General features: G+C 33.5%; 1 protein-coding gene and 1 pseudogene across 1 annotated transcript; both read right to left on the reverse strand.

The window, feature by feature from the left end:
- Positions 1 to 3555: 3555 nt before the first annotated feature.
- Positions 3556 to 3676, reverse strand: LOC118608459 (annotated as a pseudogene).
- Positions 3677 to 9003: 5327 nt separating this feature from the next.
- On the reverse strand, positions 9004 to 9981 carry LOC118607729 (CPX chromosomal region candidate gene 1 protein-like). The gene is made up of 2 exons (XM_036226544.1): positions 9683 to 9981; positions 9004 to 9622 (listed from the first exon to the last, which is right to left on the reverse strand). Exons 1-2 carry the CDS (start codon positions 9979 to 9981, stop codon positions 9004 to 9006), a joined length of 918 nt encoding a protein of 305 aa, XP_036082437.1.
- Between the last annotated feature and the right edge of the window lie 6186 nt (positions 9982 to 16167).

Genomic DNA, 16167 nt, shown 5'->3' on the forward strand with positions numbered 1-16167 from the left:
TTCAATAATTCATTCATTTCCATGATTTCATTCCCACCTCTGCATAGATGATTTTCAGATATACGCATGTGTAAATACATGTTTACTTGACATATAACTCTTATTTAAATTGCAGCCAAATTATCCTCAACTTAATGATTGTTACCTCAGTTAATATATCCAAACCAACTCCTCACCTCAAAACACTAGCATCCATTTCTATCTAATTTATTTTAGTCTAGTGGGCCATATCTCTTGTGGTTTCCAAAAATGAAACATAGGTATAATATTTGACTCATTATTTTTTGTGCCAGGGTTTTTCAATACCACTCACCAATGCCTGCCATTTTGTCTTTAGCCACTTTTACTAGATTACCCATACTTTTCTCTTCCTGCTGCTACCGTTTCAACTCATATCTGTATATCTGCAACAGCCTATTTGTATTTTTCTCATTTATCCTCTATTTTCTTCAGTTTATATTTCATACTGCAGATACCAGCATCTAATAACACTGCTGCTGCCATATCACCATATTATGGAAGTGTTACTTTTGTCTACTATATAAGTCTTATGACTTATGTGTGCCTTCTAGGACTTCCCACAAGTATTTCTATGCAATCTAGCTAAAGTCGTTTTTATGGAATATTTGTACTGCAAGGAGATATCATATATACTATGTGCCGGAAACATATTTGCTACCTACCTGTCATCGAATGTGAGTTAGTTTTCTCAAAAAATTGACATGGGGATACATCAATTTTGTTATTCCTTTTTTTTCCTTTTGCTTATTATATTTCTAACACAGTCTTAACATTTGGCTAGCCTCCTCATGCCTGTACCTTGTCAAAAATACTCTTGAAACATTTTAGCACTTTGGTTTTCTTTATTTCATATATGCATGTTTTATTTTCCCAACTACCTTGTAAACTAATCGAACCCACAGACTACCTCTTGTATATTCTCAGTCTATAGATATTTTTGCCCTCTCAATGATACTAGTGTCTCTGTTGGAATATCAGATTACTTTGGTGGTACACTGACACGTGAATTCTACTTACTGAAAGCTGACCATCACTGCTATATTCACTGTTCATTTTCAGTGAAATTACCTACAAGGATTTTTAATAATCCCAATAAGGAGGAAATTGACCTCTTAAAACAGTTTCTCCCCCACTATTTGCCACTCCTGAGATTGTTTCTCTCCTTTTCTTTCTGCTACTTATTTTGCTACCACCGCCTCTATTCTCAATTATTCCTCTCAGTCTCTATCTTCTCCATCTTCCAACTCTTTGAAACTCCATCTTCGATTTTCTTCCTTAAGCTCCAAATTCCTGAATGTCATTTTTAAAAGTCCAGTATATCCCTCTCTTCTCATAGTTATATTCTTTAACCCTTCTTCTTTTAACCCTTTCCATACTTCATTTTAGATCTCAATGCTCACGGTTCCTTTCTGCCTTAGCTCTTAGCATTTCTTTAGTTTTAGCTTCATCCAAATTGCAACCTGTCTCTATAACATCATTATATAAATATATTAGTTGCAGATATTCAATCCCTTATATTCCATTTTTGCGTATGTCCTGGTCCAAACTTTTTCTTCAGACTGGAGTCCCTTTTTTTCACCCTATAGTTTTTAGTATATTATAGGTCCAACTAAGGCTTAATGTTTTATTTTATTTTATTTTTCTGTGCACTGTTGCCCTTAGCCCCTGGAAACTTGCATCAGCAGATCGAAGCCTAATTTGCTTGCCATCTCTGAAGTTTTTGTTCCCCACTCTCCAAATTTGAGTGAAGTCTTTTTCTTTAGAGACTTGCCGGATATCCAACTTTTGCATCTGTCTCTTTTTTTCTTACCCACTAATGTCCATAGTAAATGAATTTTAGCAAAACAAGAGCCAACTTAATTAAAATCATTGTAAATAATATAAGTGTTATTCAGATATGTCAAACGTTTTGTAGGTTAATACAATTAAATTAATTTGGCAAATACTGTTTTAATGTGCTTAACACGGTTTTAGTCACATAGAGGAAACTTAGCAAAGTTGGTTAGTTTCCCTTCTAGATTTTATGTTTGATAATTAAACACATTAATATCGCATGGATATAATTAAGAAATTGTATCTTCAATTTATAGCTGTCCCCTCCTCAACAAAGTTCAAGAATTTTTAGGGTGCTCCTCTACTCGCATCCCCTCTCAGGTAGAAAAAAAAACGATATAAATAAATATAAAAAGAATTTGAGTGAAAAAAAGAATGAGTAGTATTACTTCTGAATTTTCAATTGCTAAGTAAATCTTTACTAAAAAATTCTAAACCAATATGGATAAGAAACAAGATTTGTGTGAGGGGGTTATGTGAAGGAGAACTTTTTATTTCATCTTTTGAGTGGAGAAAAGTAAATCTAATGTGTGTATGTTTCTTAATACTCAATTTGTTCTAATGTGGTACACTTGGGAAAGCTGTGCTGTTCTTTATATGTATCCAAATATGTAAGCTATGATTTTCTAAATGTGTTTTAAGTGTACAGAAAGTACTCTCAAACATACAAATAAGAACAAAATGCTCAGTCTGTCATAACCTTTAATGACATCTAAAACAGTCTGCTATACTCTAAACAATTGTACCTTGTAGCTATGATTTTTAAAATTAGTGATTATCCATTTTTGTCTTCTGCTTTATGCTTCACAGATTTCTCAGATGGTTTACTCTTATTAAAACACCTGTCTATGACTCTGAATCACAGTCAAGTTAATGATTTTGACATTAGATCATGTTATCTCTTTCTGTCTCTGTTAATTGTTCTTGCCTCCCTTCTTTATTCCTCATTGTCTTAGATCAGGTTCACTAGGAAAAGACTGAGATAGAGATCTATGTTCAGAGGTGTTTGTTGTTGTTGTTGTTTGCTTTGTTTGTTTTGTTTCTGAGGAATGTGGGTGTGATACCACTGAAAACAGCATGTGAGAGAAAGTGAGGGAAGCACAATTACTTAGAGGCAGAGTTTACATGTGAAGCAGTTAAAAGAAAGACTTTAAGCATTTTGAGGGGAGCTCTGGAGCTGAGACAGCACTTCAAAGATATCCTGAAATGACAAAGGGGTCAAGTTTTTGTATCTTCACATAGGCCAGTAATTAGATGCAAGCTGGCACTAGAAAGGTAGTGTAATCTTGGGAGAGGCAGCTGCCTTGTTTGATGCCAATTACTAGGGAGGGACTCCACTATGAGTGACCAGAAGGCAGCAGATCTTGATGTTTGGGGAATGAGTGTCTCAGTCCTCAAAAGGTTTATCTGAATGGCATACTGAGTGATGTACTATAGCATCCACATAAAAACCATGTTAACGTTTGTTTTTTTTCTCTTCTAGACTTAGGTTGGAAATGTTATTTACACTTTCTTAGATGTCATCAGCTTTCACAGAGACTAAAACAAAGCAAATCTATCTATCTATCCATCTATCTATCTATCTATCTATCTATCTATCTATCTATCTATCTGTTTTTAGGCAAGGCAACCCTTGGTTGACCTCACAGATTGCAAGGACCTTTTCAGTTTACAATTCCTTATTTTTTTTTTTATTTTTCACACCTACAGCACCTGGTCTTCCTAGGTGGTCTCCCATCGAAGTACTAACCAGGCCCCCGACCCTGCTTAGCTTCCAGGATCAGATGAGATTGGGCTTGTTCAGGATAGCATGGCCATAGACACGAATCTATATTTTTAATTCTCTCTTTCCTTTGGTAAATATATATAGATATAGATACAGATATAGATGTAGATGATATAGATATAGATATATAATATATATGTTATATATATAAATTATATGTGCGTGCGTGTGTGCGTGTATATATATATGTATACACATATACTTATGGACATATAAAATTAATGCTACATTTCAATGGGCAGCTGACTCTCCATAATAAAGACTAGAGTGTATGGATATTATTCAACAGCATAACTATCTATGGAGAATATATTAAGAGTATATATTTGTTGTTACTCCATATTGCATATTAATATAATCACCTTTAAGAGAAATCATTAAAGATGTTGCCAGTACAACTATAGTTCCACATTTACACATATTGCATGAACTATATTTATTTATGCAATAATATTTTAAATTATAACATTTTTATTGAAAAAATAAATATCAGTTATAGTAAAATATGAATAACTCTCTAAAAGGATATGCTACCCAAGTCTTAGTGATGCTAATACAATGCAAAAATATTAACATATTTTCTGAAACGTTGGCATTGACCTTGAACCTCTGATTTTACCTACACTATTTTTATTAATAAGTAGTCTAGTTTTTCTCAGTTAAATAATACAAATCTCTTCTTTGCTTTGTTGTCATCGTTTTGTTGCTTTTCTTATTCTGACTACCAAGAAGGTATGTGTATAGTCATCGGAATATGCAGGTGAAGATAGTTTTCTAATATTTAATTTATCAAGCACTCGAAGGTTAAGTCATATATATGTTCTATAAGCACAGATTCGGAAGTAGTAACAGATAAGTGACTTCTTCCATTGTTTCTTTCGTTAAGCTCTGCATACTCCCATATTGATACAGAGTACTGTATTGCAGATAACTATGTTAAACTCTCAACGACTTTATGCTGCGAGTCTATTGAATCAATAGAAGGTGTCCCCTGTCCCTTAGTTAAAATTAACAAAACCTTGTTAAGGATTTTATTCACTCAGCATTCTTTAAAATGTAAAGAACTGTGAAGAGTTTGAGATGTTAATCTGTTTTAAAGCTATGAAGTTAGCCCGCCACAGTTTTATAGCTGCTGACAAAAGACAAGAGCCTCCTGGGTCATACACAAAGTATTTTATCACCCGTGACAAAGTGAGTGGCATGAGCTTATATTCGCATTGTTTCCCCTTGCCCTCCAAGTCACACAGGGATGATGCAAACGGGCGCAGATACTTGTGCACACAGTAGCTGTGTGTCATAAGTGAGGAACTTCGAGTTCAGGAAAATCCCAATTTAAAAAAGAGCTGCTTGCAAACTTGCTCAACCTTTGCCTTTGAGGGAGACATTATGTTTATCATCCTGCTTAGAAATGAAATCTAACTTAACCTCTGTTTTGGAGGGAGAAACTATCTCCAGCTTCCAAGATTGTTTGCTGTACAAACATAGGTGAAAACTTATGAACAAAAGCTGTCAGTGCCTCTTCACAAGACATAGAAACAGTGAAAATGTTCTCTAAAAAAACATTCGTTAGCTAGCATAAGCTGTAGAAAAGTCTTTGAAAAGTTCAATATTTACAAGTTTAAATCATAGTTGGGCTAACGTCCCCCTTCCTTTTCCTCAGCCCAGTGAATTAGAATATAGGAAGAATGAGAAGAATCAGTGATCCTTTATCAAATCTATAGATAATTCTAATTATTACTTTATTGTTCAATAACTACTTTATTTTCTTAGCTGGTTCCTCGATGGAACAAATAAATGCTTGTTATCAAAGTTTTTTATTTTGAGAAATAAAAGTTTTATAAAATTAGATAAGATCAGTTGTTGGCATCATAATAGTCAAATCTTATATTAAAACTTTGTAAGGTGATTTCAATATAATAAAGTAAATAAATGACTAAATAAATAAATAAATAAATATTTTGTATTTCAAATTGACAATTGAGCAAATAACTGATGGTTACATTTTATTTTACTATATAAAGTGGTTCATACATAAAGTTGAATAATAAAAGCCTGCTTAAAATTGAAATGCTGTATTAAATATAAGTGACCTTGTGGTGCTGTATTATTAGTGTATAAATTCATAGTTTGGTGGCCTTCATCTCCAAACTCGGATGTAAAACCAATCCAAAATCAGATCGGAGACCTCTGTAATCTTAGCCCCTTTCTTTCTGTTGATCGAGTCATCTCAGATCTTTTCTATGTAAAATACATGGTATTATACTCTAAATAAATATGCCCATTGAAAGCGCGAATAAAAGCAAATATTATTAGATATTTAGAAGATTCCCTGGAATACTTTTATGCTTTTCATTTAACTTTTAAAGTGTCTTGCATAAATTAGAATAAAATTATTACCATCCATGTGATATGGTTTGATTCTTTCAAAAACCTGGAATTTTTTTGACTAAATAGGTCTGAAATATAAGTTACAAAAAGTCGTCTGACACACTAATGACAGATATATAATATGAAGCAAATAGAAATCTTTTTTTATAAGATATATTATTTTTGAAATAAAACAAAAATATAGTCTAAAATCTAACTAGTCGAAATTTGGAACATTAAAATGGCGAAAGGCTGCCATCTTCAGGGTTTTCTATGCTTATTTATTCTAAAAATGTCTTCTACTCTGTGTTGACTATATAATTTGCTGGTCTTAGTGATGTTAATGTAATCTATTATTATAGATGCTAGTTATTGTGTATATATGAAGTAAAGGAATTACATATATTTTAAAATATAATGTTTTATGAAGGAATTCTGAAAATTACTAACACAATTAAAAGGAATAAAATATATGCTTGTATCTTTGAGGGAAAAAATAGGTATATCTGTGAGATCTCGAGTTAGTTTGTCAATTTTTAAAGATATTAAACTCAGTCTTTTTAAACATTGAACTGCATTACTCATTCATCTTTTTCTAGGTAAAAGCTTGCCTTCCCTCTCTATAGAGGTTGAGAGTCCCTTTCAAGTGGGTTGCTAGAGAAAGATGTATCTAGTTTTTTTTTAGATTCTTTTGATTTCACTATTTTGACTTAATTCCGATTCTCGTTTGTCATTTCTAAAATGTTAGCTCAGTAGATATCTTTGTATTTCTGACAAAAATGTGAACATATGTGAATATTTTGTTTAACTACTTTGTTCTACATTTAAATCATGTTTTCTACTTTGTAGAGGTTTGCCAGCTAAAATGTGGATTCTACGGATGGTAATATGACAGTGATAAAACCAGCTTTTAAAATTTGATTGCTATTTTTATTTTAGCCTCATGAAAAATTAACAACAAATTAGTTTATTTTATTTTTATTAATATCTTCCTGATGGCTTTTTTTTTTGCAGACATACTTTTTATATCTCATTTGCTTTCATGAGATGAAAATTCAAATGACATTTTATTTTTTAAAATGGAGAAATACTTGATTTAGTTGCTTCAATTGTCTTAATCAGTTTATTTGTTCACTGATTCATTTCTGACACTAAATACTTATATCTGGGAGTAGCAAATTTACTTCCAGGTGAAAAAATTTGATCTTTCTTAGATATAATCTAAGTATCCTCTGCTTCGTGAGAGTTTAGAATTTATGTAATACAGTATATCTATGGATTCAATAAATTCTAGATGCCACTTTACACACGTCATGCATACTTATTAACTAAGACATAACATATAACAAACCTCCTATGGAAGTAAATTCCAGTTATATTACCTTGTTATAATACCTACTGAATGTGTGACCTGGGAAAGTGATTCAGTTTCCCGGAAACTGTATCTACGCATTTAATTTTACAATAAAAATGCATACATGTAAGATTAACTAGCATAGTGCTTCACACATAATGCCTGACCAATTAATATGAGTTGACGTAGAAGTTTATCTTTAATCTTTATGATTATGCAGATCAACAGAAAGAACAGGTACAGAAGCTTGAGCTCCAAGTAGCAAAGTAGCAAGATAGAAAAGTCCTTAAATATGTGTGAGCATTTATGCACATATATATGGGGAGGGGCAGTAAAATTTGGGTAATTGTAGGTAATGGTAAAGAAACTATTTAAGGATACTAAAGTTTTGCCACCCTAAAGCTACCTTTTGAGATATTGATTTTAAGCTTTTTATTAAGAAACAAATGACTCAGAAAGAACCTTTGGTTCCACCACCCTCCCCCACCCACCCCTGTTCTCTGCCCAAGAGATTCAGACAGAAAAACCTTCCTTGGGAAGGAAATCTTAGGATGTTAGTCTTAGCCTAATTTGAATTAAGTAAAGCAAATAGAAGGGCTTTTTAGTGAGCGGCCTGTTAGCTAACTCTCAACTGCGTCCCATCATTTCTGAGTTACCTAGCAAGATTTGCTTGCCATGCATGTTCTGCTCTTCCTCAACTACCTGTAAATTACAGATTCTCACCTCAGAATTATAAGGCCCCATTTCCCCACTTTTCTCCTTTATCCAAAAATGTCATGTATACTCACTGTTGACTTGCTTGCTTGGGAATTTTTATGCCTGCGTGAACTTCCCATATGCATGTACTAAAATTTGATTTTTTCCTGTCAATCTGTCTCTGTTAACTTGATTTTTAGCCCAGCTAGAACAATTTAGAAAGTGGGAGGAAAAGGTTTTTTTTTTAGCCTCCACTCTATCCAAGAAAATAGTACAGTTATATGCTACCAGTTTAATATTCGTTCACTTCTACCTCAAATTATTTCACTTCGATCACATCATTTTATTTTGAGTTTAATTTTTAATTTAAATCACCAAAATTGCTATCTCAACATAGCATATTTATAATACTTTAACCTTTTTTTTTCTATACACGGAATTTCTTTTAATCTAGTTGTAAGAATACAATGAAACTTTTAAAGTCTTTAAAATGTTTATTGAATATATGGAGAACATTTCAGATATTATATTTAGTAGAGTCTCTAGAAACGCCTGGTAGGACTTTGTCTAGCCCTCTAATATATGTTTGCTATCATTGTCAGGATTCTGTAAGCTTGAAATCTGATAGTATTAACAATATTTCTACCTTCAGAAATGAATTTTAAGAAAGTGCAAACATTTCCTTAGTTCCATTGTTAACTCAATACAGACCGAGGATCTGATATTTCGACACTCTGTAATAATACAATATAAACAGATGTATCCTTATGAATTTTCTTCGCTCCTTAAAGGTGTTTCTTTCTGATATATTCAATTATTTTGTGTTCCTCTCTGCAACTTCATCTAATAGTACTAAAATTTGCGCTCGTACAATTTTATCTCAATTTGGTAGCCAAATTATAAATTTTAGAAGTTAGATATTAAAATAAATTCTCCTCGATTTAAGTTAATTTTCAGGAGAATTGCAAGAATGCTGTCTAAATTCAACCAAATTGTTGAAACAAATCCCGCAGATGGGACAAAGGTATTTCCAGCCATCATCAGTATTTATGATCACCACACTCATGTTATGGTGTGATCGCAAATGATCTTCGAAAGCTTTTCTATTAAATGTGCTTTCAAATTTTACCTGTGGAACATAGAACACAGGCCTCACAAAAATATGGAATTCCTCCTTCCCTTCAGTATCCGTTGGTTTGGACATTTTTTTTGAAGCCATTCTCTCAATGAGGGAACGGTAGTAGTACACCCTCAGAGGTCTTCTAAATATTATGGCCCTTTCCACAGGGGGGTGGACATTTGGATTTTCAATAAACGCAATATATTTTTGCTTTACCCACATGATATTGTGACGACCTGCAACTTGAGAGAAATATCTTCCACACAGTAGACGAAGAGTCATTCTTCTAATCTCACGATGGTTAATGAATGGGATTCTCCATGAAATTGAGAGTTGGAAAGGAATTTTGTAATTTATGGTGGTATAACACGAATTGCTTGTTTTCTTCTTCATATTTCCTGAGTAGAATTTTACTCTTTTAATTAAGGAATTCTTTCTATCAAGACTTATTAGCGGTGTATTCATATGGGTAATTCTCCCTAATCCTGACATAAGAAAGATCCACTTTCTAGGAATGGGAATTTGAATGAGATGAGACTCTTCTTCTTTTAAATCTTCTTGAGGATCATTTTGGTCCATCTCTACTTCAAGCTCATTGTTTTCTGCTGGTTGAGAAACAGCGTGCTCCTGGGAGATTGGTATGTCTAGCTCCCTGTTCCTTGGGTCGCTTTCTGCCTGAGAGATCATATTAGATTCAGCAAATGAAGGCCCTACATCTGCACTACAGTCATTTGGAGCCTCATTTTCTGAATTTTCGAGAACAAAGTCAGTTGAATCACTTCCTTCTTTAGTAGGGGAAGTCATTCTGGGATCTATTTACGAGAAAAAAAAAAGATCTATTAAATTGAAGAATGCTTGAATTCATTAAAAGTCAGTTTTTTTGAACTAGCAAAAAGCATGCGGACGTGTTATTCCTGAGTTTTTCACACCTTAAATATATATACATTTCTCATACCTTTGATATCAGTCACAGACCCATAAAATAAAATAAGGAAAAAAAATCCAAACTGAGGGCAAATGTAACTCCTATTTAATAGGCGTTCTCATTATCTAGTCTGGAACTTATATGTAAATTTGGAATAACATAACCTTTCATCTGGCTAATATAGGAATGTACTCTATGCACTTGAGTACATATAATTCTCAATAAGAAGTCAAATTATTTCCTTTTGGATGGTGAATTAAAAAGGACTTTCATTTAATAATATAAATCCAAATTATTGATCTAAGATTTTAAAATGAGACTAAAGTAAAATGCAGGTTTTTATGAATATATATGTGTTTGTGCATGTATTTCTCTTTGTGTGTGTGTGTGTGTGTGTGTGTGTGTGTGTGTGTAAAACCTATGTGAAAATTAAAGGGTCAAATTTGTAAGAGCAAGCTATTCTTTCCTTGGAATTTTTTCTTTGTTTATTCTTTTATCTGTTCTTTCTGAGCAGTATCTCTGCAAAGAGCAACAATTTATGAATTATATGGGGTGGAAAGGCAGAGCAGATAAGAGTAGGAAGCTGAATAGTGAAGTCCAAATTCTGAATCATTTTATTAAAATGTATTTCAAATTATCATTTTGTTTTCATTCTCATTGCCTCAGCCCTAATCAAGCTGATAATCATATTATGCTTGTTTTACTGCCTGTAGTAACTGATTTTCCTGATTCCAAACTCTCCATTTACCTTTCTCTTCTTTCCTTTTTCCTAAAGTGACATAGGTTTTTATCTCATACTGCAGTCTTCAGAGACCCTCCTCTAACATTCTTACCTCTATTTACTGCACATGCTTTTTCTGTTCTTTTTGTTATTTCATACTCATACTTAACTTACAATTTAAGCTTTAAGCATGTTTTCAAAATTTTATATTAATTCAAGTGTGACTATTTTTACCGCAAATAAACTTTATTTGTTTACTTATTTATTGTTTTACCGAAGGCAGTGATTATAATGAGTTCCACTCCCTAGTCCTGTTTTACTAAGGTCATGGAATTATCCTCTACTTTTAAGTGCATTATTCCTTGACTTCTGTTACCCCATAATAGTTTGTTCTCCTTCTCCTTCTTTTATCCTTATTTTAGTTTGTCTTTTTTACTTTTTCCTTTTACTCTTCTTAACATTTAAATATAAGCATTATTCAAAACATATTCTTGCTCATCTAGTCTACTTTTTTTTTTTTAACTCTCTTCTTCAGTGACTTTGTACAGTCCCAAAATTTCAAGGTCCCTCACAGAGCTTAACTAAGTTTAATCCGTTTGAGATTGTTGATTAGAGAAACTGTACTACCAAGATATTTCAGCATCAGCAGAGTTGTAATAAAAGTAAGACAAAGAACAAAGCCTATATTCTAGAGGGTGTCTATAATAACCCAATTGGACTCACTAAGTTTGAGGATAGTATGGCAGGTTGCTTCTAGTAAGGCTAAGATCCAATAATTTGGCGGGAACTGAAGTTCCTGGTGGTCATCTAGGTCTTGTCAGATGCACCCTGAAAGCAAATCAGTTAATTTTTGTTAAAAAAGGTGCAGACTAGTCAGTTTCTATACCTTCTCTTTCCAAGTGAAGTACCTATTTTGCTTTTCCCTTTGGTAGAGTTTTCTGCTTTCACATCCCAGGGTCGCTATGAGATTCATTGTTCTCTTCTACATTCTGCCCTGGCATTTTACATAAAATATATTTAGTGTATATACTCATACTTATCACAGATATTAATGCTATTAGAAACTATTAAAAATGTGTTTGTCAACAGAATTTAATTTATATTCAAAGGCTTGCTGTCTTCTGCAAGGAAGTCATATCAAAAATATGTGTACTTAGGGCCTTTACTATTCACTTAAAAAAAAAGTCCTTATTGAGATTGCACAAGGAGCACACTGGGTATTCTATTCAACAACTTAATATGTATCTTTTAATGCCCAGATTTATGTTTGGAAATAGCCAAGAGTTATATGTCTTCTTTCTTACTTTATCTTTTTCTAATAATACAACCATATACATATATATATATTTTTAAGTGTTGCTGTAATACAGTATATGTATAATATATATGCAATATTTCACAGCTTATTAGACAAAAAAACAAAACTGTTACAGTTCGACTAAGATAAATGTAAATGCACCTGATAGCTCATAAAACTATAATGCTTAAAAGTCTTAAAATAAGACACATTCTTTGATTGATCATTGGGTCCTTGAGGAAGTGCGATATTACAGTTAAATATTTATAAAGGCTAGTTTTGTAAAAAGTAATATAAAGCAAAAACTATAACTAAATACCAGAGTTAGTGCCTTCAGATTTTTCTTTTCTGATTCAGATTTTTATATACAAGGCCTGTTGAAAGTTTAAATACGCATATATGGAATGTGAAATGAACCTGATTATTCTGAACCTTTCTAAATCAGATTTGTTTATCCTCCTAATTGGGGCAAGTTTGTTTGTATTCTAGTCAAAAACTGTGTCCTCCCGTGCTCATACGCTCGGGAAGGATACATTTTTCCTTCTACCAACAGTTAAAGAATTTTATACCAAATTGCATCAAATGATTTATCAGCTCAGTCAAAACTTCTTTACATGAATTGAATGTCTCATCCTTCCTTTCTGACAAACTTTTTAAGCTACCCTATCACATTATGTTGAACGGAACGTTCCTCAATTAACACACGCCTCTGAGCCCCATTAAGTTATAAGTGTCAGGAAACCCCTAACTATGCCTTAACTCCTTCATTTGTAGAACCTTAAATTCTCCCCTTCCCCAAAACTTGTTGTTACTTTGAAATGTTTTTGTCACTGAAAACCTTAAGTGCCATATAAAACAAGGTACTTTTCTCCATTTAAGTTACATTTGAGACATATTCACAAAATTATATGTAAACATATTGAAGGCCTGACCCAAAGCATCAAGTCCCAGTGTAACATCTCTATCAAAGACTCATAAATTAGGCAACTGAAGTTAATTTTAAAATAATTTTTAAATGCTGTAAAAAAGATACACAGACTAAGAGGTACTTATTAAAATTCCTCATATACTTTCAATTTACCTTACATCTCCATTCTCGGAGTACAACAACAAATGTGATTCACTAGGCCCAGCCTGCTCTCCTCCTTTTCTTCTGCCCTTTACCACTGCCTTTTATACCTTTTCAGAGTTCTTTTTGCTCTACATCACAATGGCCACAGAACTTGGCAACCTAGCAACCAAACAGAACCCTGTGCAGTGGTTAGGAGAAGGGAATAACTGAAATGGCAAAACTAGAATTGGTTTTAGATGGCAAGAGAAAAGCAAAGGCTGTGAATACCCTTAAGATCATATTCTTGCTTCATCACAGATAAAACGTTAACTATGTGCTGTTCCCAAGTTTGAAACAGTGTGAAGATAGTGTTAGATAGTCATGAGTGACATGAGGGAAGGCCCAGCTCTGTAACCATAGAAACCTCCTTAAAACAGCCATTTAATAGTTATAAATTACTTCTATATCCTAAGGTACAAAGGCCATAAAAGCTTCTGGCTTAAACCAGCCACAAACACATACACAGAAAGTACTACCCTAACCTGCCTGTAACCTCAGCCTCATTATACAATCATTATAATATCATACATATGTCCAGAAGGTCACAAATCTAATTAAAACAGACCGAATTCTGGGTAAGCACATGATAAGTAGGCAAAGGGTTATGTAACAGCCAAATGTCAATCAAAACAATCTCACATGCCCTTGCTAACACCCATCATGACCCAAATATAAACAGACCTTCACGCTTCTGTGGGGTTACATCTCTTGTTGAAACTCACTCTTCCCTTGGAGTATGCTTTTTTTTATCTTTTCACCTCTCGAATTCCATGGGGCTGCAGCCTTCCTTGGCATGGCCCATCTCCTTCTAAAAATGTACTTTCAATAAACCTTACTTTTTCTAAATCTCACTGATCTGTAAGTCTTTAGTGAATCAGAGAGGAGAAAAATACAACAATTCCCTCCATGCTGCCGGGGTGATGCCGGATTTCACCTCACCCCGTGTGGTAACAATAGGATTGCCAGAGAAAATAAGGGCATTCAGTAAATATAAATTCCTGATAAACAATAAATACCTTTTGTTTTTTACATAGATATGCACCAAATACCAAATATAGTCAAATATGTGTTGAGACATACTCAAACTAAAAAAAAAATTGTTTCTCCAAAATTTAAATTTTATTGGACATCTCGTATTTTTGTTTACTATATCTGGCAATCTGACACGGAGATAATATAGGACCGATTGTTACATTTTATTAGGTTGGTTTACAAACTTTTAATTGTCTTTTAAATCATTTGTCTAGTCCTACTTTGCTACTTTACTTTTATTTCTACTAACTCATTTCCTTTTGCTTTGTCAGCTTCCAATCATCAAACGATAGGGATACCTATATTCTTTGAATACCTTTTTGACTCTTATGAATAATTTTGTTTTGATCATGTCTTCGGAACATTTCTAATTCCCATATACTATTAACAATGAAAATATCCTGATTTAAGTAAGCACATGAGGCTAAAAAGAGATGTGAGAGTTGAGTGTCTCTCATCTAAGGTAAAGCAAGCTATCCTAAAAGCACTACAGAAGATGAATGATGAGAAATCCTAAAATCAAAATGTCAATATAGGGCCTAGATAGAGACTAGAAGTCAAAATGTGACATTAAAATTGAGCCATTTAGTCCAGAAGGAAAGGACTAGTAGAGAAAACAAATGAAAAGCAATGGTATTAGTTTGGGTTCTCCAGAACCAATGGGAGATGATAGATCGATAGATAGATAGATAGATAGATAGATAGATAGATAGATAGATAGATATAGACAGACAAGTATATATAGATAAAAATAGATACATAGAAAGAGATTTATTATGAGACACTGGCTTATGTCATTATGGAGGCTGAGAAGTCACTCCCTGTCATCTGAAAGCTGAAGGCCCAGAAAAGCCTGTGTTGTAGTTCCAGACTAATACTGAAAGCCTGAGAACTAGGGGAGTCAATGATCTAAGTCCTGGTCTGAATCTGAAGGCCCAAGAAGCATGCACTTAGATGTCTGTTGGCAAGAGAAGTTCGATGTGTCAGCTTGTCAGCTTAGGGAAAGAACAAATCTGCCCTTTTTCTGCCTTTTCATACTATCCAGGCCCTCAAGGGATCAGATGATATCCTCCTACATTGTTGAGGGAAATCTTCTTCACTCAGTCTACCAATTCAAATGCTAATCTCTTCTCTAAAAACCCTCATAGACACCCACAGAAATATTTTATTATTAGCTCTCTGAGCACCCATTAGCTCAGTTAAGCTGACACAGATACTTAATCATCACAAGTCCACCCCTTGTCACACTGACACCCATATGCATCTCCCTAAACCATACTTAATCTCCAAATAAATAACAATGACAAGGTCGTGATTAGGCTTAACATAGAACTATCCTGCATACAACTAAAAATGTACTAATCTCTCCCCAAGAAGAGAAGATCAAGATCTTGAATGATGTTCACTCTTCTCCTGATATCCCATAACTTAAATGCAATGATGTAATATTAACAATACTTAAATGCTGACGTAAAGACAATTCATATTATGCTGTATAATAAGGGAATAAGAGAGAAAAGAAAATAAAAATATTTTATTTTATATGCATATATACACACAAATATTTATAATAACATAAGGAGGAAATACTCATGACAATTACAGTACTCATTTTTCTAACTGTTCACATGGCTGAAACTGGTATTTATAACTATATTTTTCTACTACCCATTCTGAATTCCATTTGCCTTCAGCAAGTACCTCAGCTGCTTGTGGTTCTTCATCTGGTGGAGTGACCCAAACTGTCATTCCTGAAGGGTCTAGGCAGTTTGTAGTCCTGCCTGGATTGGGTTGTTACAGTTTTCCTTTGACCTGAATTACAGGGCATTCGAATCCTAAGAGAGACCCTAAGAGATCTCCTATATTCCAGACAGATTCTTTCTCATCTACATTGAGGAGTAGTA

This window comes from Rousettus aegyptiacus, unplaced genomic scaffold (assembly GCF_014176215.1).
Source record: "Rousettus aegyptiacus isolate mRouAeg1 unplaced genomic scaffold, mRouAeg1.p scaffold_m13_p_9, whole genome shotgun sequence".
Taxonomy (NCBI): Eukaryota; Metazoa; Chordata; class Mammalia; order Chiroptera; family Pteropodidae; genus Rousettus; species Rousettus aegyptiacus.